Source organism: Apostichopus japonicus, chromosome 17, assembly GCF_037975245.1.
Source record: "Apostichopus japonicus isolate 1M-3 chromosome 17, ASM3797524v1, whole genome shotgun sequence".
NCBI classification, from domain to species: domain Eukaryota; kingdom Metazoa; phylum Echinodermata; class Holothuroidea; order Aspidochirotida; family Stichopodidae; genus Apostichopus; species Apostichopus japonicus.
Window position 1 is genome coordinate 33,566,063 of NC_092577.1, and position 26,766 is coordinate 33,592,828.

General features: G+C 36.4%; 1 protein-coding gene across 4 annotated transcripts in view; it reads right to left on the reverse strand.

Moving 5' to 3' along the window:
- Nucleotides 1–1,034: 1,034 nt before the first annotated feature.
- Nucleotides 1,035–26,766, reverse strand: part of LOC139984223 (ras-related protein O-RAL-like) — a 32,543-nt gene continuing 6,811 nt past the window's right edge. For 3 of the 4 annotated variants that reach the window (XM_071998039.1, XM_071998040.1, XM_071998041.1), the window contains exons 2-5: nt 10,537–10,747; nt 8,393–8,601; nt 6,252–6,435; nt 1,035–5,604 (exon numbers count right to left, since the gene is read on the reverse strand). In XM_071998039.1, coding sequence (XP_071854140.1) covers nt 5,494–5,604; nt 6,252–6,435; nt 8,393–8,601; nt 10,537–10,641 — 609 coding nt within the window. In that variant the 5' untranslated portion in view covers nt 10,642–10,747 and the 3' untranslated portion in view covers nt 1,035–5,493. Of the gene's footprint in view, nt 5,605–6,251; nt 6,436–8,392; nt 8,602–10,536; nt 10,748–22,091; nt 22,605–26,766 lie in introns of those variants that run through there. The other variant, XM_071998038.1, reaches the window with a different exon arrangement.

Sequence of the window (26,766 nt, forward strand, 5' to 3'; positions counted from 1 at the left end):
ATCAGGGACCACAGTGCATGACTCCTAAATAAAATAACGGTGCGGGTATATCAACCTCACCAACATCGGTATTGGGCGATATAAACAAGAATGGGGGGGGGGGGGGGAATAGGCGAAAACTGGTACATTCCTTTGGCATGATGCTAGACTTTCAGATTATTGGCGAGTTAAAATCTATCTAGGATGCACTTTGCCTCAAAACACACTAGAACTGCAGAGTCATCAAAATGCATATGAAAAGTAAATGTAGGCCTATAAGCAAAAGTGGATTAGGTGGGTGGGCCTTGCTTTATAATTGACGGAAAGATCTCACCAAACGATGATAAATAGTGTATTTCCGTCGATAAGAACGGCAATAAAGACCAGCCGTCAATACCAACTATGAGGCGGAGAAAAATGCTGAATACAATGAAGGCCAAATCGAGGCAAACTATATACGGTCAGTTAAACTACTTTTAATTTCGAAACCGGTAAGGTCGTGATTCCACTGTATGCATCTGTCACCTGTATCGAACAATGCTAGTTCTGTTTTGGTGACATGTTTGCCTTACTCTAGAGATCAAACATAATGCTAACCAACTCGAAATCATTTGTGATTCCTAAAGCCGGATCTCGAAAGAGATACTTTGAATAGACTTTGTTAATGATATGGAGGTAAACGACAAAGGCAACTGAATATATATATAATTGAAATCGTAGTGAGTTGAAAAATCCAGAACAGTGAAAAAACTATCAGCCTCCACCGAGATTCGAACCTGGGCCTCCTGCTTTATATGCGGACACCCTAGTATATATATATATATTTTAAAAATGGGTTTTAAAAATCCATAGTTTTCAAAAATGTAAACAATCACTGGGTAATAATTTTCAAAAAGCAATTGATCTGTTGATCAGTCAGACAGTGTGTGTGTATGTGGGGGGAGGGGTGGGGGTGGGTGAGGGGGATCCATGGGTCTTCCCCACAATCGAGAAACTAGGTCGAGAAAGTATACAATTTACAACAAAATTATCAAGAAAAGCAGCATAGTAGTAAATGTATTTCTAACAAAATGTATTATTCTTATCAATATTACACATCAACATTAGTAAAGATTAATATTTATGCTGATGAAAGTTAATATCATGTAGATTTACATAAATACTAGTTAACAATGCAAAGAATTTTTCACAGAAGCTTAAACTTCTGCAAAAAATCTATGTCATCATGAAGATAACAGCAACCGTCCATAAACTTATACTATTAGATAGAAAAGTGGTGAGTGTTTTATAGAATAAAAAGTTTGACTCAGGATATAGTGTAGGGCTGTTAAAACAACCACAATATCTCACATGGTACTCAATAAATAGTGTTTAGTATCGGTTAAAACAAATACTTCAAAACAATCTCAGTTTACCGTTACAAGAAATTTTCAAACTTTTTTTGTTCAAATTCACCGAACACATGTATGTATGTCATGTTAACGCTTATGTGCTTTTTGTGAAGCTGCGTGCAGTAGCAATCAAATATTTTGCATATATATTGTAAATGTTTTAAATGTTTAATTGTTTGATCTAGAGATGAATAATTCATGACGTTAAATATATTCATACCTGAATGATTCCTATGCCTTTTCTTGCCTGTGATTTTCCTTGGGCAAAGTTTCCAGCAACAAACAAAACACACACTAGCTTGTCAAATAACAAATGATTTTACCATTTTGCCCTAAGACATTTCTTGTTTTCCTTTCCTTCCCTTTTCTTTTTTTAACCCAATTTAAAGCTATATCCTAAGAAAAAGGAGCCAATGCAGAATTGAGTTTTTTGTAGAGCCTGTTCTAACATAAATGGAAGCATTAAAAGGAACTAGCCTAGCTCAAAGAAGTTAGTTAGAAAAGACTAAATTAATAACGAATATTATTAATATTATAAAGAAAAATAATTTTCATGCACAAATCATATAAATATACATACTAATGAAATAATTACGATATATTCTGTTCACCTCAGAATCCCACTCAAAAGGGCACATTACATTACTATTCAGCTTGAGAAAATGATTTACCTTGCCTAACATTCAAATACATGCACAGATGATATGGTTAGGCCTCTGCCTATATATTCTATGTACAATTTGCTTGGTTCTGCTACTTTCTCCTTGGAAGTCAGTAGGATTACCTCCAAATATGCTATGAAGCCAAATTATGGCCACCCATGCTATCATTTAAACACATATTTTACTACCACTCTGAAGGGCATTTTCCCTTCTCTCAAAAAAATGCTTCAAACTGACCTCAGGAAAGGACTTTTGAAATGTTTAAGTAACATATAGTAGGCTAACACTTGGAGGTGATGCCAATGACCTTTCAGTCTTTATATTAGTTAAAAACCAAATGCATTTGTGTCATACATGTGCACCACATATTTTTTTTTATTTCAAAATTAACCAATGAAGGAAGGTATAGGGGCACAAAGAAAGACAACTTCAACAATTAATGCCCACTCAAAGTCCATCCATTCACAAGGGTTCCTTTTTCAAATGATTTGTAAAACTTTCAAAGAATAAAAAGATGTTAAACACGGCCACTCAACACAACAGTTGTCAGCAGTGATGAGCCCCCCCCCCAGCCCCCTTCCAGTCTGCTATCATTAAACAAAACTGAAGCCCCAATAAACCTTAAATTTACCTATCGTGTGCATCTTATACCAAATTTCCCTCTTCTCTAACTGTTCGCTTTTCATGCTAGCCTCCGCCACTTTCAAACTTCTGGTGCCACGACTGGTTACCAGAATAAATTTTACCGCAAAGAAGACACATGAAAGCAATCACTAATTAATTATGCAACTATATCACAATAAACACAACACAGTAATCATCCTTCCCACCTCCCACGCCCCTACCCCCCCCCCCCCCGCCCACATTGCTCCATGTCACTTCATTAAACTTACTCACAGTCACCACTGCCATCAAAAGTGATCAAGATGTTATCAATATTGGCATAAAAACCCTGAATGTTTCTATTAATACCCATATTTGGACCATAAAGCCATCTCTTATTGGCATTTTTCCTTGCCCCTTAATCTGGCTTTAATCTTCAGTGGCTTCCAACATGTCTTTGTATGAGCCACAAAAGTAATAAGTTTTTATTCAGATGATAAAGAAACTTAGAGGTTTGCATAGTTATTCAAGATGTATTGGATAGAAGAGCAAACATTGACAGCAGCTAAACTGAACAAATACACAAGTTTTCATTTAGTCTTGACAAAGCAAATAATTTCAAATATTCAAATTATCAGCAAGGTCAAGACTGGCAAGGTCAAGACTTATAGTTTGCAGATAACTTTTGCTTCAGAGTAATAACAACTTATGAATCATTTTGGAAATGAATAAACAATACTCCCCCCCCCCCCACTTGAATTGGAAGTTACATGTATAGTATTTTGGTATTTCCCCTTTGACAACACCTGGAGTCACTCTGAGTGTCCTAAGCAAGGCAGGTTAGAAAATACCTACATTTTTCCCCCAATAAAATTCCCTCATAGTGAATTGATTCAGCTGTGGAAACATATTCAAAACTGAAATTATACCAGAGAGTGTCTTGACCAATTCTTTATATACTACTATAGAGTGAACTTTTAACACATATAGTGCTAGAAACTTGACCTACGTAAAACACCTTTTTTCCTTAAAATTGGTGAAAGTTTATTTATGACATAAATAATTTGAGCATTAAATCAAAAATAATCATATATACTTTCAAATTTAACTTCAGGTTATAAATTGAAAACCAAGCTGATACAAAATTGTCATCTTCCACCCTCCCGGACAAAGAAAAATGGTCGGAAATGTTAATCAGCTCAAAGTTGAACAGGTACAATAACACAACAAGCTGTGTTTGCTTTATGATGGCTAATTATATGACGACAAAATTCACAATGGCTGAAGTTTAATTCATATAGCCATAATAATGAAATATGAAACTGATTACAAAAGTACAGAATTATGCAGACAATTTCTAGTTTTATGAGCTGATTGCATTTGAAGCCTAACATACTCTTTTGTCATTGATGTCATTAGCTGTTTTGAACTTGCGTCAAAACAGACAGGTACTACTACTTAGAGGAAGTCTTGTGAATCTCAAAGCAAGATCATCAGCACTTCATCTAGGCATTCAACACTTTCATAACAGATTGTTGTAGTTCTAGCCTATTTTGCACATAAGAATATGAGCTGAAGTCATCTCAACATGTGAGTTCCGGCTAATTAACGATTTAATTGCATCACCTCTGAACGAGATTGACTTATCACAGGATCATTAACCACCGTGCAAACAATAGACTTTAATGTATTAGGTAGGGAGTGTACAGTTTTTATTAATTTACAACATAAAAAACACAACCGACAGATTAAAAGTTGTAGCAATATGTCAGGGTAAGACAAATATCGTTTGTCCTGGTGCTATAAAATACAGCTGAAAGTTCTCTTCCTAAATGAGTCAAAAATGAAACGAGTAGAAAACAGTTACAAACTGTGCACATTAATACACGTTCTTTCTTCTCTACAATAAAATTCCAAACACATATTCTTTGCAACCAGCATGCTTTATATACCAATTGAAAAGATGATTTTTTTTGTGGTCAAATTAACCATGTTGCACTATTTTCTGCATTAGAGGAACCTGATGAGATATAAATGCTTGGGGGGGGGGGGAGGGGGGAGTGGAGGAAAGGTTTTGTTGTTTCCTTTTCACCTTTTGTAGTGTTAAGGTTCTTGAACCAATTATGTTAAAAAGCTGCACACTATATAATAAGACCTAATCTCTAATCAGAAGTTAAGGTTGTTGCATTGAATCTCAAATTTAAATTTAAGTTATTTTCCTCAATTTTACTGAATGTGAGCTGCCTTAGCTCCATAATAAGTAAAGTCTTTGATGAATATCGATTCACTGGTGTCAGTTTCCATTCTGACTCCTTTTCTGATAAAATAGTTCAAAATATCCTACCAGTGAGTGTGCTGAGGTTGTGATGAGACAGGTAAGCGAGGCAGCGAGTGTAAATATCAAATATTTCTTTCCCGGCTGACATACTCTGTTTGTGGAAACATCGACTGTTCTTAAATCATTGCCTTGTTATCTAGCTCACATTGAAAATTAAGCCCACTACTTCTATACGAGATGAAATTCCCCCAGAAAATTTGTGATCATTTTTTCATCCATCCAAATTTTTGCGCATTTTTCTTATAATTTCAATATTTTCTTACAAAAAGAAAGAAAGAAAGAGAAGAGTAAACCGTGTCGAATCAAATACCATAAAATTATTTTACTCTTTCTCAAAAATTGCAAGGGTCTCTTGGATATCCTGGTCTTCATGGTAACGTGATGTCTACATATCTCCATGGTAACAGCATGCAGACAGCTGTCGCCATTGGCTACCACAGTCATTCCAGCAAGAGTATGAGTTTTACACATGATGCAGACTATTTAAGAAAAAATTGTGAGTAGTTAGAATGAAGTCCATCTACAAAATCAGGCATTTTCTCTTTTTCTTGACTTTTTCAGGTTTCCCATTCTGCTTCTGGTTTTCTGTCAATTTCTGGTCCCTGATCTTGCGCATGAGGTCAAAGAAGGCCTGGTTGTAGGAGAGAAAAAGGCCAAAAATATATAATGTTCATTAAAAATGGAAAACTGTATTCATACACAAAATAACCAAAGAAATTCAGGAAGGGGTGAGGAGAGGGTAAGAGGAAACACAAGGAAAAGGGCAAGGGGTAAGGCAAGGGCGTGGGATGAGGCTGGGGCGAGGTGTGAGGCAAGGGCAAGAGGGAAAGCAAAGGCAAGGGGTGAGGCAAGGGGTGAGGCAAGGGCAAGGCAAAGTGCGGAGACAAGGGCGAGGGGTAAGACAAGGGCGAGGGGTGAGACAAGGGCAAGGTGTGAGACACGGGCGAGGGGTGATGCAAGGGCAAAGGGTGAGGCAAAGGGGACATAAGATGCACTTGCAGAATAACCAATATAGTTTGATTTCTCCTAATTTACGTTCAAATAAAAGGGTATGCATACAAGACATGTAAAAGTTTTTTCAGTCTTCATGAATATTCAAAGATTTTGATAATTTAATTGTGCAAGAGGTGATGCATCTCTTCCCATGAGAACTTAACCCTCTGCAAAGTCTTCCTAAATCAACCTACTATTTCCAATGCTTGCTTCAAGCTATCCCATATAAAACTAACTGCCTTTGAAACCATGATTGACAGCCTGGGTTATGATCAGACATCTCACCTTGTCAACGTTTTCTCTCGTCTTGGCAGACGTTTCCACGTAGCTGACTTTCCAGGCTGTCGCCCTCTCTTGAGCCTCCTCTAGGCTGACCTGTCGGGCATCGGTCAAGTCCGCCTTGTTCCCCACCAGTAGAAATGGAATTTGATCCTCTGATTTGTTATGTTTAACTCGAAGAATCTGCTCTCTGAAAACAATAAGAAATGGAAAAAAAAATTAAAAAACCATAACACTCACGCAGAAAATTATGAATAAATATCCACAAAATTGAAGTGTGTAACTTGTATTAGTTCATGTAGTTACTGTACTAGCTAGCTCTCCTCTCACCGGAATCAACCACCTTTTGCTCATGTCATTAGCATTTCATCTTTTAAATAATTTAATCACTTGATAAACAATAATTAATTCAGTTCGGGCCACTTTATAATCTTTTGGCATTTCAATTTTTATTTCTTACTGAAATTTTTTCGATTGAGAATGAACATCTATTTAAAAATAAATATATTAGTATATATCAATATTAAACCCCTGTTTTGATATTCAAACTGATATTTTTGGAAAGACTTTGGTAAACTGATCGCCTCATATCTAACACGGCAAGTCTGTTTAACATACAACAGACGACATAAACCGTCGCCAAGATTGGCCGTTGAGATTCCAGAGGGATGTCGAAGCCGGCATGACGAGAAATTTTATGGCATAAATTGATCGCATGATAACTGCCGCCAGAGAAAAAGAGCAGGATTTTAATAGAGGCCCGAACTAGGATGCCGAAAAATCATCCACTCAGAAAATCTAATCAAAATGCTTGGTAACCATGGCGATAATAACACATTGAAATAAAATTTTTTCGCTATCATCATAATGGAGTTTATAAAGACGAGTGGGGTGGAAGGGCTAGAGGAAATTTTTTTTTATTAAGATGGCATTCCTTTTCTCTGTCTCTCTCTTGTGTGTTTGTGAGTATTGTAACCTTGCAGCAAGCACATTTATGTACAAGCGATGGTTTAGTTCTGTTTTCCATCCTTCAGGCCTTTCACCTCTTTTTTCGATTATCAATGTTGCAAATTAAAGTAATCTTTATCATCTCATTTCAGCGAGACCACAAGGACAAGAGAAATTTATTGTGAAACCTAAGGCGGGGGGGGTGGGGGGTGGGGTTACAGTCCACTCAGCAGATATGAAAATTTTTTATATTTGTAAACTTTGGTAACGATTTTCTGAATAATGTGTCGAAGATCGTATATGAAAATAAAACATCCCAACAGCTTGCACTGATGCCACAAATCACCACACTTGGGGATATTTACGAGTGACGTTACCTACCTGTCTCATATGCACTCTGATCTTCCTAGCTACAGTTAAAAACCACGTGTAGGTAGGAAACACGTACAAGGGGATTGAGGAAAATCGAAAAATATATTCTGACTTCACAAAGGTCTGTTCATATTAACACAATTAAATTTTCGGCATTTATTAAAGTGGTGAGTTAATAAAGCAGCTTCTAAAACTGAATTCATCAGAATCAATAGACTAGAATTAAAAATTATTCAATAATAAATACACAATCAGCCAAAAAATGAAAAACCACAATGGAAATTTTATGACCACGCTAACAAAAATCACAAAGTGAACCGGGAAAGGATGGTGAAAGCAAAACAAAATGTAACAGTGAATTTGTAGTCCTGCACCATCCCAACCTACTCCCCCCCCCCTCACAATTGTTTATTATTGCAAATAAACAATATAAAGTGTTTGCTAAAAGTATCTTGCAGGCCAGGTATCCACTACATTGTAACTGAAGCAGACAGCTCCTTTAACATTACTACATGAAGATATGGTTCCTGAATTCTCCTTAAAAATAATGCTGCAAACTCAACAATATGTTCTTTGGTTTTTAACTTGCATTTTTCGACATCAGTTATCCACCACATAAATAACAAATGCAGCAGCTTCAGGTGCTTTAATATCACTAGACTTGGAGATGCGGTACCTGAATTCTGTTTTAAAATTTTTTACAAACCCAACAATTTTATTCTTTGCTTTAACTTGTATTTTATACATCAGTTATCCAGTGCCACATAACTTACAAGTGCAGCATCCAGCTACTTTAATATCACCAGACGTGTAGATCTATGTGGTACCTGAATTCTGTCGTGGTTGCGAATGATTCCTGCTCTGTGATGCTGAAGACGCATAGGAATCCTTCACCGGACCTGAAATAATTATCTCTGATGGCAGCGTAATCCTCTTGGCCTGCCGTGTCCAGGATGTCAATCTGTACCTCGTCTCCATCCAGCGTCACCTTCTTACGATAGCTGTCCGCTTTGGTAGGTTCGTAGTCTTCGATGAACTGTGAAAGGAGTACGGAAACAATGTAAGAGGCTTCTACGATCGTGACTGTGATTATTAAAAGATTACGATTATGATTATTAAAAGCAGCTCTCTGACATGTCTTAAAACAGGAGACTGACAAGATTGCACAAAGTCATCAAAATGATCTTGGTTTAAGTAAATGCTGAAAACAAATCAGATTTAGTATGGGGCAGGGGAAGAGTGGGTAGGGGAAGGGGCGGAGGGGGGTAGCAGACAAATTTAACCCAATCAAAATGGTATACAGTAGCTTATGATCATATGCTTGTGACTTTCTGACATTTCTTAAAAAGGAGAATACTGAAAATGAATCAGAGGGAGGGGTGGGGTTGGGGGGGAGAGAGTTGAAAAACTTTACCAAACAAGAGGGTAACCAATATCTTCAACGTATTGTTACCATGCTACTATTCTAACCTCCTGTATCCTATCAACGTATGATACCGAATAGATTGTAGTCAAAGTCTAATTATGATATTTAAAATTTGATCAATGATAATCTTGCCTTGATTCCCATACCCTGGTAGCTTTGGTAACAACAGTTAAAAATTAAAAAAAGCAAAATCATGAAAACCTGCTTGAAATACTCATGTTCTTGTTTGGCTATAAAAATTCAACAAACCCACATTATTAAGAACCTTTTTGAAAGTATATTTAATAGCTACAAATATTTTTCTTGCATTCCATGTGTGAAGCGTTAGGGACTCCATGTTAGTGTTAGGAGATGGAGAGGGTAGTCCCCCTGGAAGAGTTGGGGAGGACTATCCCTTGGCTCCAGTTTAGAGAAGGAAGGGCATTGACCGGAGGAGCCGGTCATAGAGGGCGCACAGTGTTAACAGGTTACCAGTCATTCTAGGCACGGTAGAAGGAGGTGCTAAGGTTGTGGGGAGACAGGTAAGCGAGGAACGAAGTAAATTTCATAGCTACAAATATTTTTCTTGCATTATGAAACCATCCAAACGAGTTACAGATCAATAAACTTTACCAGTAATTAACCGTAGTTCTTTTTCCTTCTTTTTTAACTTATTCATTTTGTGAATAAATCATATTCATGAATACTGACTTGAAAGTTCAACATCTGTCGACAAAGGGAGAAATGCTGCCTGTACAATCACCTGGAAAGGAGCCTAACGCCGCATTCCCCGGATTTTAATTGCACCGAGAAGGGAAAACAATTCATCCTCCGGGTAATTTACTCATTAGACTTTCCACCCGCAGGAATAAATCCACATGACAGGTTTTTATGGTTTCACAGTTGACAATTTGCGGTTATATCGCTATTTAAAGAGATTTAGTTCACCTAATGGGACTCGATTAAGGACCAGAGCCTCGGAGGTGACAAACATTCAACGTTCTGTTTCTCATTAACAGTTTAGCCACGATACGATGTATGTATCTTAGCACCACACTACGCACGATTCATTAAGCTATTAAAACTTTCATTACATTATAAGCAAATGTGCAATTTGTAAATTTTGTCAGCCTTAAGGAGCTTTGTCAAAATAAAATTTAAAAAATATGGTTGTTGTGATATGATAATGTAATGTAATGTAATGTAAATAAAATCTTATATAGCGCACTATGCGCGATGCATCTGTGCACTTTACAAACAATCTAGAATATACAATCACATAAAACAGTAAATAAAAAAAAAAGTAAATACATATACCATATAGATATATACAGGAATATGAGATTGAAAAATGATTAAAAGCACTGGTGAAGAGAAAAGCGAAAAACACAGATTGACAACAAAATCTACAGTTTGAATGCTAAAAAGTGATAATTCCAATTGAAGAGCTAGAATCTAAAAAACCAACACGACAGAAACAACATAAAATCTACAAAATCCTAGAAACCATTATTATAGTGCTCTTGATCGAGATGCATTTTCAGGTGTGACTTAAAGTACTCTTACCTCATCATACATAAACTGTAGGGTCAGGGCAGACTTGCCGACCCCTCCACTGCCCACCATGATGACCTTGTGGATATCCGTCTGCTGTTGTTTCGTCTTCGACATCTTCTTTTTCTTCGGTGGCTGGTAGGATGGTTCGACCGGTTCCCTATCTTCACCCTCTTCTATCTTTGACTTTCCTTCTCCTGTGGGACTTTCAACTGTGCCCCCTCTGTGAAGCAATTGAATGAAAAGTATGATAAACTATAAAGCATTTATGCCAACACAACTATACTGTACTTAATGATCCTTGGAACTAGTTTTATTCCACGTTCCTAATGCAGGTAGAAACATAAGCACAGTCCATTTATAATCAGAATTGGAGAGAAAAAACATTAGAAATCGAATTTTGTCGAGACATCAGAAACATGGGAGCGTGAGATTGCTTTAAAAACCACAGGACTCCTGGTAAAAACACCAGGGGAGTTTGTAAGTTTGCTTGCTTGTTGTTAACACATAAAATTGTGAAAGTTTACCTTCCAACTGTCTGTACATTCTGTAGTCATGGTTACCATAATTAATAATTAAGAGTTGATCCATATTTGACAAGTCCGATACAGATTAAATTACAGCTAAATAAATAAATAAATCGAAACAGGGACAAGGACACTACATGTCATCATAACACACAGTCGTTGACAGTTGGAGAGTCGCATTTCGCTTTTGAGAATCATATTTCATGTTTATTAAATTTGAAAATTAAACACAGATATAAGAAGAAATGGCACATCTGTTTTCTGAGGTAGTTTAAGATATATTTGGTTTCATGTTTTAGTGACATTGCCTTTTGTTGATATTTATGAAAATGACAGTCTTACAGGAATACACTTGGGCTTATATTAAACAAGAAAGAAAGGGAATTCTTCTATTACCAACGTGTATAGCAGCAAGTTACACATACTGTAGTACATATAGACAAGAAGATGCACAGTATCTCCTACTGTATATATCTAGTTAAAATACTAGTACTTTTCGGAGTGTTAGCTCAGTGGTTAACGCCGGTGCTTTTCAATCATAAGATCCCCGGTTCGAGTCACTCCCAGATTAATGTATGTCGTCCAGTTACAGAGTTGTTGACAATTAACAATTCATAATCATGGACGTTAAATATGAATGTACGAGACTGGCTTCGGTCAGCTTGCGGCTTTGATAAGCCAATTAGGCTTCTTCGCGAGTTCCTGCTTGCAGGAGGATCTAATATACATATATACATACATACATACATACATACATATACATACAAAATAACCATGTGTATAGTATAAGGCTACAGATGGGGGAAAAATATATATATTTCTATACTCAACAAATTTCACAAATACGGTATGTATGCACAGTAAGATATGTCTTTACTGTAAACAAACTTCAACATTCAAAAATAGAATTGATTGAAAAGTTTTTAAGTGTGACATAATCCATGTGATAAAATTTACATTTATACTGCATTGCTGTTCAACGGCATGGTAGTCACAAGATCCAGAAAATGAGAGAAACATTCAGAGGGGGGGGGGTGGTTGGGCTGGGGTTAGGGGGTTTCACAGAATGCAGGTAACGCAAGCTTGTGCCTCTGCACCAGCGAGAGAGCAGACTAGGAAGTCATGCCAGATGCATACTGTAGGCAAGGGTGCAAGCCCTAAAACTTTGCTGTAACTATCATTTCCAAAATTTACTTTGACCAGCTTCAAATCAGCAGAATTTTGAGGGCAGATGCAATAAAGATTTTAATATCTTCCTTGTTTTTTCCTTCATATGCCAAGGAGAGGGGGGGTTGAATGCATATATCCCCCTCCCCAGTGGCGGAGCTAGGGGTATTGGTCAGGAGGGGCGAGAATGGTCTGTAGGGGCGCTTTCAACACTATCTAAGCGGAGCGCCACCACTGGTTGGCGTGTAGCGTACAGAAAATTTTTGAGTAAAGATACTCCCTAGATCGCCGGAAATGACCCTTTCCGGGCCTGGCTAAGTTGCAGATAAACGAAGAATAAATAAGTGTCATCGCCAAATTACACCAACAAAATGTGACAAATGTCAATAAGTAGATGAGAGCGCAATAAAAAAGTCAATAATCTAGAATAAGTAAAAAGTGGTAAAGAGCTGAAAAGGGCGCCAGCAGTCCATTTGAGACCCCCTGACTGTATGGACGCTCCGCCACTGCCCCTCCCCCATTCTTCCCTTCTTTGAGGTACCAGTGTATTAATTCTTAATGGATTATCTCATATGGCACAAACCCTCACTGTCATGATGCATATGCAATATTCTACTTTAAATAATATGCTAATGTATTGTACTAATGTACAGTACCATGGATGTACAGTAGTAGCATATACTGTACTTGTGATGCCTAACGTGTTGTCATAGCCAGGTCAAACACAGCCCCTCCATTACTGTGATAACAAGACTATAATGTACTATTCACACTCTACAGTATACTGTAGCACTTTGAAAGGTTAATAACTAATGGACACAAGTGACCTACTGTACAATATATATATTTATATATTTATGAATATATATAGTCTAGCAATGATTCAAGTGTAAAATTCCCTTCAGTACATTCTCATGTATGGATATTGCATGTAGTAAATCAGTACATGGGAACACAAATTTATGTTAATGAGAACATAAATTACATAGGGTTTACTTCAAGGAGTTTGATTACCAATTACTATATCTTTATCATCAGGTATGAATCACAGTTTTCCTCATTAGGTCCAAACTAAAACTCTGTACATAGTCAGAAAAGCAATAAAATACTTTGTGCTGAGAATTAGGGTTTTCACTATATAAAGTGCTATGAGAGGGTACAGTGCGTTGCTAAGGTAATCTCGGAGCTGAAGGGTCCACCATCTGTCGACAGACCTCTTACAACAGTGGTTGTAAACGTGCATGTTTGAACAAGCACTCTCCAACGTTCAAAGTACATCTTTATCTTTCTCTTCTTGTTTGACAGATCTCTGTGTGTGTATCCATGATACACTGGGGTTCTCTACTTCTTATTTAACAGATCTCTGTGTGTTAAACATGATACAGCCTCAATAGGGAGTCTTCCTGCTCTTGTTTAACAGATCTCTGTGTGTTAATCATGATATAGCCAAATTGGGATATTATCTTCCCCTTCTTGTTTAATAGATCTCTGAGTGTTAAACATATATAGCCACATTGGGATATCTTCCCTTTCTTGTTTAACAGATATCTGTGTGTTAAGCATGATACAGCCACACTGGGGTATCTTCCTGTTCTGGTTTAACACATCTCTGTGTGTTAAACATGATATACAGTAGCCACACTGGGATACATCAGACATGTACATACTGCACATGATTTATGATATAATCATACAAAAGCTGTTGGAATGAAACTGCTGTTATGATACATGTCATAATTATCACTGTAAAGATCTGGTTACTATAAGTACTTTATCTACAATGCTATTATCAGGGAGCTGCTACTCTAATATAATGAATAATTTTTCAATTACCGTAGGCAATCCCCTCCTGAACTAATAATAACAATGAGAAACAATATGTATACATGTATGTATATATCTATATACATATATATTTATATGTATGGATGCCTGCCATCATGAAACAACAGGGAAAATCTTCTTGTGAGTATACACAATATATTGTCAATCTCCTCCTAAGCTAACAATATTAGTAACATAAATAAAATTAAAAAATATGTAACCAAAATACAAAATTTTTAATAAGTAACAAAAAAGATAGATACAGTAGATAGATGGTAATAAAAATAAAAAAAGAATATAAAAAATATTATTGCAACATATCATGAGTGGATTAAGTGACTATCTAGACTAAAATACAATCACATAATCTCATACTGGACAAATTTAACAACAACCAACAAAAATAGCTATACTGTAACCACCAAGGAAATGAAACATAACCAACAAAAGTAGATACATAACAACAACAAAAAGATATGAAACAAAAGTTAAGTACAGTACAACGATTCAATAAAAAAAATTTTAAAAAATTTACGGCAAAATATGTAAATTACTGTACGTACAAAGATTTACAAATTACAAGTAAACAAGGATGAATAGAGCTGCTGATAACATTGCAATCTCATCCTGGCCAATAAAGAAAATGATACCGAAAATTGGGAAAATATAAACAATGGAGCAAATTACTAGCCCAAGGTCTTTCCAATATGTATAGTAATTAGGATGTCAGCTCTACAGTGTGAAACTGTACTGTAATGTATATACAGTAATGTACATAGAGACTAGTGAGCAAACTGCTGATGAGAAAACCAGGGGCAGGATGAATTCAAGGTGAAGAATATTTCAATCAAATTTGTAGGTAAAAAATGTAAATTATGTACGAAAATCTTATTACAAGTACGCAATGATGAATAGCTATGATTATGCACTCTCACCTTGGCCCCCAAAAATATAATCATAATAAATATAATCATAAGAAAATAGTAATAATAATAATAATAGAAAAAACAAAAAAAAATGGTGTACACCAATAATGGTAAAGATATAAACAAAGAAGCAAACAAGTTCAAATTTCTTTGAATATAGTTCAAGGTCTCCCCTATATGTAGGGTAATATTAAGAAAATGTTAAGGGAAGTAAAGTACTGTACTTGTGTCTACTAGAAGAAACTACAAACAAGATTTATTCCAAACCACATATGCCTAAACACTTTGGGTGGTAGAATGAGAAGGGAGGGCTATGAACATGGGGGGGGGGGGGAGGGCGGCAGACAGTCTTAGATGGTTACTAGTTCATTCTAGGCATGTTAGAACGAGAGTGCTTAGGTTGTGGGGAGACAGGTAAAGCGAGGAGCGAAGTAATTAGTATAAACCTTAATTGTGGAGGGGTCTGGATATAGAGGGCGCACAGTGTTAAGTGGTTTACCAGTTCATTCTCTGCACAGTAGAACGAGAGTGCTGATGTTGTGAAGATACAGGTAAGTCAGGAGCGAATAGTTACTTTCTTACTTATAAACCTTAACCGTGTTAAAGTTTCTCCTACTATATCTCTTGAAAGAAAGGGAGCTTGCACTATTTGTCTTCCTAAAAATATTCATTCTTAAACTACAAAATTAAGTGTTTCAACATACTGTAATTTGGCAACCTTTCCATGTCCCACAATTGTCAATCATTTTTCTATCATCTTCAAACTTTGTCACACAGATTATTTGTGATCAATACATATTTCTGATTTAGCCTTGCACTCCCTTCCCATACCCCTCCCTTTCCACTTTCATTTCATTCCAGAGATATCGTTTTCTTGGCTGAAATTTGAGGGCAAGAACTATACTACTATAGATCAGTTTATTTTAAGAACTTTTGTCACCTTTACCCATTCAGGACGAAAAAGTCAACAATGGACAGTTGAGAAGAAAGTGCAAGAATCTAAGGCAACTTTTAACTTGAAAAGGAAGGAAAGAAAAGGGTCCTGTGATGTCCATTCAATCCTTTCATTCTTTTCACAAATTGAACAGAAACATTCCAAACAATGCCTCATTTGCTGAGCTATTTAAACTGCGAAACAACTCTTGGAAAGCCACAATTTCACAGCCGATCTATAGAGATGGGGCACTTGCATACTAAAACATTGTTACATCAACATACTTAGCTACTGTGCAATATTAATTAATTAATTTATGCCAAAGCAAGACTAGCTAAAAGATGTTGGGTTGAGGGGGAGGTACCCTGAATCGTAACATCATTTTTTTTTACTAAACTCACATTTCTGGCTTGTAACATGAAATAAAATGCATGCAATCCTCTCTTCCCCCCTCCCACCCCCACCCTCTGCTCCTGCCTGCCCACAATCCTCACCTCCACCAAAATATAAATTAGTACCCAATCTCCACACATACAGTCCCCTAATAAACCAATGTGTGTATATGACTGATGCGTGTCACTATTCACACAATATATGACCAGAGGTGTATATATAAAGCAATATTGCCAGGTATACTTTGTGGAAATTTTCTCACAATCCCATAACCCAAAAGAAACACAAGTTTAATATTTATTCAACACCTTCAGCAAATCAACACCCAAACTCACACACTGCCATGATCCTAATCACAATAGGCTAGGGGATTCCAAACTTGACATATTACTATACAAATCTTCCATTCGCTCAGATTGTCAATTTCTGCCAAAGTTGTGCACAATGCGAGGACGTGGCTAATCATCTCTATGCATACAGTGTACAGTAAGGACACTCTTACAGTATACATATATGTATTAAAATATATTTACCATACTGTACAATAGTAACCTCTAATACACACAGACAGTACTGTAGTCATATATTAATTTGAATATAAGTGTATTCATTAATTGAAGACACCAATGAAATGCATAATTTAGTGTTCAAATTTTGTGTAGCAAAAGGCACCAAATTATGTCTCAAAATATAATAATTCTATTCCTCCTGCGTCAACAAAACCTGCTACACATATTGCACTGTACTGTATTTGGCCATATAGCAATTTGACCATTTTTCATAGTATTTTGCGATGCGATAACGGATAAATTATTCCCCTGAAATGTTACAAAATCGGTGACTTATTTTTGACTCTTCACACAGAAAGGTATATAATGTGCCAACTGTACATTGTATTACTGTATAGATGATAGTGAGTGTATACTGTATAGTACTGCCTGCTTTGAGCACCCACCCACCTTGATTACTTTGCATGCAAGCAATGTTACTATTAAACAAGTTCTGACAAACATTGTAACCAGCTGCTTCAACATCAACACTTGTCTGACAGGAGAATTGAACAATATATACTAAAAAGCTAGACACAGATTAGAATGGAAACATAATTTATTCAGTAATCTGAAGTCTGGACCAAAATAAAACATCAATTTCAGGGTACATACAAACCTGATTCAGTGCCATCAATCTCTTTTCTCTCATTATTTAATTTCATACCTTCATTTCACTTGCTTTTAATTTTTTTAATCTTTTGCAAAAAGATGAGATTCCTGCATTCTTTAGTTGTATTACATGTACTTTCTCATTCCTCCACCCTCCCGCCTACTCCAATAAGAAATAATTATCATAATAATGATGATATTAAAATGAATATAATGCAAAGTAACATTTTTCAGCATTTAAAATTACCCGGTATAACCTATACATGTAACAAGCACAATAAAAATATCACACCCAGTAGCAGTTACATACCGAAGCTCTGTCTGTAATGTGTCACTGTACTTTGCAATGAAGAGCAATATCATCAAATTTAATGATCACAACACTGCTGCTACGAATACTCACAAAATATTAAACAAATTGAGCACCAATACCCTCATTACCTATGCCACTGCTGAAAGACAGGCCATTGCCCACCCCCCTTCCTCCCGCACCCCGGTCTCTGCGCAACCCCTCCAGCCCATCTCTGATGATAACTGTAACATTATTCACTGAATCACATTCACAATCTTGCGTACACACACAAAGCTACTGCATATTGTTACTGTCCATATATGCAGCCTAATAGTAGTGTATGCTGTAGTGTGTGTATCTACGTATGTACATCCATACATGGGCAAAGTACTTAATGTACAGACTCAGTATCTGAAGCATACTGTATTGCTGTGAGCTTCGGTACTTAACTTCCACTGACCTCAGTTCCTGCGCTCTTTGGTGAATAGATAGTTACATTAATAAATGCCCACAGGATCAATGCAGCAATACAATCTACATATTGTACAGTGAATCAGAGTACGGAACCTCTTGTTGCTATGGACTTTCAGAGCGTCGGTGACAATTCAATTTGACCACTGGGATGACCGCATGCAGCGGTCACCCAGGTATACAACTCCAGCCCCACTATACCCTTCGTCTCACAACTCCACCCGCCTATAATGTCCCTTCAATCCCCTTACCCTGACTGCAAATACTACTCCTTCCTACTTGTCAGTAATATACAAAATCATACTTCACTAGTTGTACAGTAGGCCTATTAACTCACCTTGTGTTTCCCAGTGTAGTCACACAGTTAACACGTCCCTGTATACGAACAATTTCAAATTTTGCCTGATAAACACAGTTGACCCAGTTAAACCCAATAGCTGGCCAGGACACACTTTCTGTAATTTTACAGAGAGCTGGTGAGAGCACTACAATCCACAATTTACCATCAGTATATATATCTCAAGATCTGTGCTTTTGCATCAATCTATTTTTAATATTGATCATAAATGTGCCAAAGAATCTTCAAGTTCTGTTGGTTTAATACTGGCTAATACTGTACAGTACATGTTATCATACATCTATGGTAGCACTGTACGACCTCAGCGATTTTGCCGAGTCAATCCATCCATCACTTTACGATCTACGTCCTAGAATTAATATTGATCGCAACCAGGAATTACAAACCTGACATCTTATCCGTATAATTTTCGACCAAACCATAACAGAAAGAAGCACGACGACAAAACAAATTGGTGGACTGAACGTCCACTGAGGATAAACTTGATAGGGGGGGAAAGAGAGAAAGAAATAAATTGATTGCCTAGCATAAACTTCCACCAATGGGATGAAGAAAATTATGAAAAAGAAAAAAACAATTAATTAAGGTTCACTAGGGTTCATAAACAGTACTTTGATAACACTGTGTAAACTTTTGACTTTCACCAGTCTTATGATATCCATGCAGTATACTGTACATGTATGTCTATGCCACTTCCAACAATATGAAAGTTGTTTACTGTTAATTTTAGCAGCATTTTGAGTGTTTTTTTAATATCCAGTTTATAGCATTTTTTGCCAAAAATATCAAGCATTACTTAAAATAAGGTTGCAATCGATCAAAGCAAAGTATGATTGTTTTTCCTGTCAATGATCAAATGTTAATAAGTACATCCTTATTCCTTTATAACGATTCGATTTGGATTGATATTCCATCGCCCACATGTGCTACTTTCAAGGAAGGATTGTGCTCAACATCAATGTATGGATCCAGAATGCAATCATATCTTTTTAGAGTGTAATCACCACTAACCAGCACATGTGTTTTATACATCTATATAGGTAATGATATGTTAAGAACTGTACTATACTACTGTACAATATGAAATAACACCTACAATCTTCGACAAAAATAGATAGGACACCCCACTCCCCGTATCAATGTTGCAGTTTCTGAGCGCTTTTGGCTACAACATTGAACGGGGGGAAGGGGGTGCGCTTAAGCCAATATCGCTCGTTGTTGCTCATACTGTCCCATCATTTTTGTCGAGGATTGTAGCTACAACTATCCACATATACAGTAGAGTAGCCAACCTTTGATATAGTACTAAGCATTGTCGGTTAAAGAAGTTAAGTGATTAATCATCTGTAATTTAATAGTATGAACTATATTACCTGTGAGGTGTACTGAACCATAACAGAGGCATGCATGCACTTTTATGCACTGAACACAGCAGCAGTGTAGTATTTATATATTGTATTGTACAAGCTTTATCTCTGAGCCTTTCTCTAAGGCTTAAATTTATAACTGAATTACATCAATTGATGAGAAATCATTTTAGGGAGTGGGGGGTCAAGGGGGAAGCCTTACATCAATTGATGGCAAATCATTTCAGGGACAGGGCAGGGGGGGGGGACGTGTACATAACAATTCAATTATTTGAATTTGCATGCTAATGAAACTGTTCTTCCTGTTATTCCAGCATGTACTGTACTATAAATAGGCCAGAAGTTAAAATATAAATTGCTATTTTCGCCCATTCCATTTTTACAAAATGTAGGTATTTTTGATGAGCTAAACACAACAGTATATCTTTCTTTCCTCAGCTTAATTACAATTTTACAATCTTCTGTAGTAATATTTGTGCAGTATTTCCAACTCTTTAAGTCAACTTTCACTTCTAGATATTGGACACAATTATCTCACTTTATGATCGTAGAGTAACGGAAACCCCGCATTCCTGAAAGTGTTAATTACATTCATGTGATCTACTTCCTGGCACTGCTGTTATTACATGTACTTGACGACGGGAAAAGAGATCAGAAAACATAGCACATTAACTCTACACCAGACGTTTGAATTTAACGATTAAAACTTCGCAAATGGGCTCGTATAATCTCATATTATTACATAAATATTACTATTATCATTATAATAAAGTATGCGTCCGAACAGTTTGTCAGATTGTCACTATTGCTTACAGTACAATCTTGACCTTGGAAGGCATACCATAAAGTATCTAAGGAAATGTCAGATGTACTGAATTTCTTGACAACTATTAAACCAATTTGTGTCGACTAATTACTCTTGGAGGTTGCCTAGCTCAGTCAGGTCTTCATATTATAAACTGAAACCTATGCTGGGTCTTAAGCATAGTCTAAGACTATTCACGTTATACACTAAAACCTCAGCTGGATCTTAAGCATAGTCTAAGACTATTCACGTTATACACTAAAACCTCAGCTGGGTCTTAAGCATAGTCTAACACTCTTCATGTTATATACTGAAACCTACGCTGGGTCTTAAGCACAGTCTAAGACTCATGTTATATACTGAAACCTATGCTGGGTCTAACACTCTTCATGTTATATACTAAAACCTATGCTGGGTCTAAGACTCTTCATGTTATATACTGAAACCTACTGTATGCTGGGTCTTAAGCACAGTCTAACACTCTTCATGTTATATACTGAAACCTATGCTGGGTCTAACACTCTTCATGTTATATACTGAAACCTATGCTGGGTCTAAGACTCTTCATGTTATATACTGAAACCTATGCTGGGTCTAAGACTATTCATGTTATATACTGAAACCTATGCTGGGTCTAACACTATTCATGTTATATACTGAAACCTATGCTGGGTCTTAAGCAAAGTCTAAGACTCTACATGTTATATACTGAAACCTACGCTGGGTCTTAAGCATACTCTAACACTCTTCATGTTATCTACTAAAACCTCAGCTGAGTCTTAAGTACAGTATAAGACTCTGAGTCGACTAACTGTAACATCCAATTCGACTAACTTTACAATCTTAGTCGGCTAAATCTCTTGCTGACTACCATCTGACCTTTGAGGTTAAGTTGCTGAAAATCACTCTTGGAGGTTGCCAAGTTCAGCCAGGTCTTTATGGTATACACTTAAACCTCAGCTGGGTCTTAAAGACCAGTCTAAGACTCTGAGTCGACTCACTGTAACTTTCCAATTCGACTAACTTTTCTATTTTAGTTGGCTAAATCTCTTGCTGACTACCATCTGACCTTTGAGGGTGCGTTGCTGTAAAGAATTTACCGAATGTCTTTGCTACAACAGAAAGCTGAAATATTTATCTGTTTTAGTTTTATATCATACCTATAACATGTACGAGTTGACTCAGAAAAGGTGACATCATCAGTGATCACCCATACCCTATGGATCTTTAACAGCAGGGGGTAAGGGGCACTAAGGAATAGGTACAGTATGCTGAATAAAAGGTATGGCTCTAAGTACCTCTTGAACAACCTTCAATGAAAGTATAAAACTTAACCATCTTACCTACAGTCTAGCCACGCCTGCATGATTTCAAACTAAAGTCTTTAATCCAACGTCAGAACTCAATTTCCGCCTGTCATTACTTTCCAGCTCAGGAGAAAAAAACGTCCGTCAGAAACGAACAAATTCCAAGCCTTTCATTATCCGTAGATCTCAGGCACAGCGGTACTGCACATGTACTGTATGCAACCTAGAACAACAATTTATGTACACAGGAAAATATACAGCATTTTGTCCATCCCTGACAGCCTCTGCGTTGGTTTATTTCTCTGTTACAGGAATACAAATTTCTCCTTTCCAATATTACTCACGACTTTCCGGAGTCGTTCGTGATTGTCGAATTGATACACTCTGGCTACTGTAGAAGGAAAACCTAGGAACGTCTTACTGCGATGGATGCAGTGTACAGTACATCGTAATCAACATTAAGCTCACTGTCAAAGTTGAGCAAAATTCAAATCCCTCCTCCTCCATCCAGACATGATGTTGGCTAAAACTCAGACAGAATTGATCGGGGCCTGCCTCTATTAGCAGATTTTGCTCTCTCACAGCGGTCTCACCGATGTCTTGTCACTGTGACTCACACCCAGATGTTACAAAGAACTCTCTCGATATCTCATGATTATGCCAAATATTTAACGCATGAATATTAAGTAGCTTCACATGTTAAACATATAATCAGCTCTCAATTTGGAATTTAAATTAAATATGAAATAAATTTGAAATACAGTAATTATAAGTCACATTTTCTATTGTTTTTTAATAATTTAATTGACAAAAATTGCCATAATTTTTGTCAGTAGGGTACTATAGTATTTAAACATATCATATTCATCACATGTAATGTAGGTACTGTATTGACAGAAACCTTTGAAATTTTTAATTTTAAATGAACTCTGCAAACACTGACTAGCAAATTATAAACACACATTGGAAAATGCATGGGATAGAGAAATGTTTGGTTATACATGAGGTGAATTTGAACCAGTGACCTCAGGGTTATAAATTATTTCTTTGCTCTTTTCCAGAAATTTACAGAAAAAGAAAGAAAATAAAAAAGAGGAAAAAAAATGAGAAAAGGATAGCAAGCGACCGGAAGCTTGTGGCCAAATCAATATTCTGTTCTGTAGCTAAAGGTCATGTGTAAATTTGGCCCCAAATTTTAGCAGCATACTGAAGCTGTTAAAAGGCTTCAAATCTATCTTCTAGTAGGTTCTGACCTTGCAAGTTCTTTCAAAGACATTCCAGAGAAGTGTTCAATTGGACTAGGGAATGTCTCACTTATGAGGCAAAATGTTTTGTCAACTGGTGCTAGTAAAAATCATGATTGCGCAACGTTTGAGCATCTGTGACCATTATTTAACTTCCTAGCATATTTGCTAGTAGCCTAATACTGGTGACATGAAGGTATATTTTTGACTTATACAGTGCTACAAGCTACTACAGCTTATCATATATACATGTATACCAACTGCAGGTCAACAGAAGTTGTCCAAAGGTCAAAACTGGCACCCTAGTACATACTTCACAAATCTCTGACCTAGTGAAAATGGAAACAAAAAATTCTTCATCACAAACAAACAAACTGTATCACCTTTGCATTGCAAACCAGCTAGTTTTATTTCATAAGTAAAATTGCATAACTTTCCAAACCACTAGAAACCACTGAAATTGGTTGGGATGGGGATGGAGGGGGGGAGGGGTGAGCCCAGTGAGGGGAGGCATACTACACAATAAGGTTAACCTACTTTATTAACTGCAAGAAATATAAAACCAAATTAATATACTGCAATGTTCTGACCCATCCAGGTCCTCAACTTAACTTTTACCCCAAGAAACAGACACTTATTTGTGATGAATTTTCTTTTTAATTTTCAAAATCCAGAAAAGACTTTGTGAGGTCAGTACAGTCATCAACCAGGTTCAGAGAAAGATGTCAAACAGACTTTGGAGCTATTTTGGTTCAGGTCTTGTTGAAAGAAATATTATACTATCTAGCCAAACTGACTGACAACTTGCATCCATTAGCCTAAACTGGTAATTATTACTATGGGACAGCAGGCAGTACAGTACATTAATACCATACAGTGCACTACAGTACAACACCCTATAGTACATTACACTATAGTACATTACACTATGGTACAGTACATTATAGTACATTATCATACAGTACAGTACATTACAGCACAGTATACATTACTGTACAGTACAGTACACTACAGTACAGTACAGTAGGTCAACACTATAAGCCAAACTGACTGACAGCTTGCATGATCAATTAGTCTACACTGGTAATTATTACATATGGGACAACAGGCAGTGCAGTACATTACCTACAGTACAGTACACTACAGTACATTACAGTACAATACAGTGCAGTACATTAAAATTAGTACAGTACACTACATTACATTACAGTACAGTGCATTACACTACACCACGGTACAGTACATTACAGTACACTATAGTACTGTACAGTACCATACACCAAGTGCTTGTCCGATAGAAATATGCTAGCTCTATTGCCATATAAACTGTGCCATGTCATGTGTAGTAAACTTGTAATTATGTACAGTAAAGCTCACTGAAAGGTAACATGCTTAAACAAAGCTGTGGATACATTACACTGTATTAATAGGATCTAGTTAAATTAGTATAGTTATCTATGAACCTAACACAACATTCATCAAATGAATGCATTCTTAACTAGTCAGAGTATGTACAGTACTGTATACTGATATGGGTGAACATACAAGCTTATTTACATGGTAAACATGATACCCTTGAGCAGGGGGAAAATTATATATGTGGTTTCTTGAATCAACAGTAAACTTAATGTGAAAAGTAGGCTATGGTGCACAGACTTTGCAGGGAAACTCCCTAGTTTGGGTATTAACCACAGTATTCTATTTTAACTTGTCTTTACCATGGTACAGTAACTGGTAACATTTTAGTACTGCACCCCCCTTGACCCTCATCCGGGTCACTGCACACTTCTTGAATTCCTTTGTCATTTTCGGGCATAACCATGGTCTGCCCTCCTTGCCACTTTCAAGATATACAACCCTCTACATGGTATTTTTGAAATGAAAAGGCCATGTTTACAGTGTAGTAGTTGAATTTTCAAAAACAGCTTCAAGCAATAACTCCACTCTTGCGGCACTTAAAATTTCAATGTTCAAAACAATTTTCCATTAAAACAAAAAACCCTCAGAGTACAGAGTCTCTACGGTTGTTTACGTTCTACTCAATAAAATAAAGTGCCGGGCACTGTACAGTCAAGAGATGTAAACTTAAAGGGACAAAGTAATGCAAGACAGAGATTTGAGAGGGAAAAAAAGAGATTAGGATATAATACAGAGCTGGATGTGAGATCAAAGCACATTGATCCTTATCCCAGCTAGAGTATGTCCAGTAAATATGTATAACAAGTTCAGTTGTACAGTACTTAGTGATTTACACTACAGTAAGATATATGTAGTTTCAATACTTAATTATGATGACTGCATATAGTGTAATTAATCTGACATGTTTTGAACTACATCAATGTTTACCAATAACTGCAAAAATTGCTTTCCTTTAAAAGGATGACTTTTTGGCAGAATTTTAGGTGGGGGGGGAGCAAAGTTTGGTGCTAGATTGCTAGTAATGTTTCTAGTTCTGTCATTCTCATTTTAAAGATATTCAACTTTAAATATATGCTATACTTTCTAGAATTCTCTTTTGAGATTAACCTGTCAATGACATTGGCTCCTCAGCACAGGCATATCACTTAATCAGTTAATGCAATGTTGCTAATTAATGTTAATCTAGTTTAATCCATTGCTTTATAAATTTTTACAACTCAAAGCAAACCATGGTCTTTTTAAAACTATTTAAACGATAGGGTACCCCCTTGGAAGACATTCAACACCATTTTTGTCCAATTTGTAAATGCATTGTACATTTATGTTATATACTTGAGATTATCAAAGTCTTATGTTTCCCTGTTTTGTTCTGTGTTGCATCAGAGTCCACTATTAACCTAATGATCTATGTTAGACTTAGTAGTTCAGTCATTTTAATGGATCAGCCATACATGTTTTAATAATGCGTAATTCTCAAATATTAAAAGTGGTACAGAACTGAATGCAGTACAATCTTGGCTGATTTGTACAGTAATATTTCATAACAATCAACAACACATCAAAATTATGCTATTTTTTTGCCTAAATTTTGCCATCCTCTAAAATCTGTTCAAAAGACCTGTCATACCTAAAGTAGCTATCTGCATGTGATCGTCAATTTCAGGATGTTAAACCAACATCACTGGGCAATCTCTCACATTTATAACTATGACAATCGATGCCCGAATTCTTCTAAAGTTCCCATAAATTTCTTCCCAACATCTTTTTCGTTAAGTACGGCAGGATTTCATTAACTAATTATCCAGATGAATATTTATAATTCTGTTACTCAGACACATTACTGTACATTATAACGCACTGCTTTAAGTTATTGACCTGTACTGCTTTAAGCTTAGACTTAAAGAAGTTAATCAATAAAGCCTTTTGGCTATGCTGTTCCAGTTATAGTCTAAGAAATTAGGAAGATCTCCAAATTGGGTGTCTGCCGATATCCAGTGAATTATAGACCTCTTCCACCTACTGTATGCGTACTGTACTGTGCATGTCGT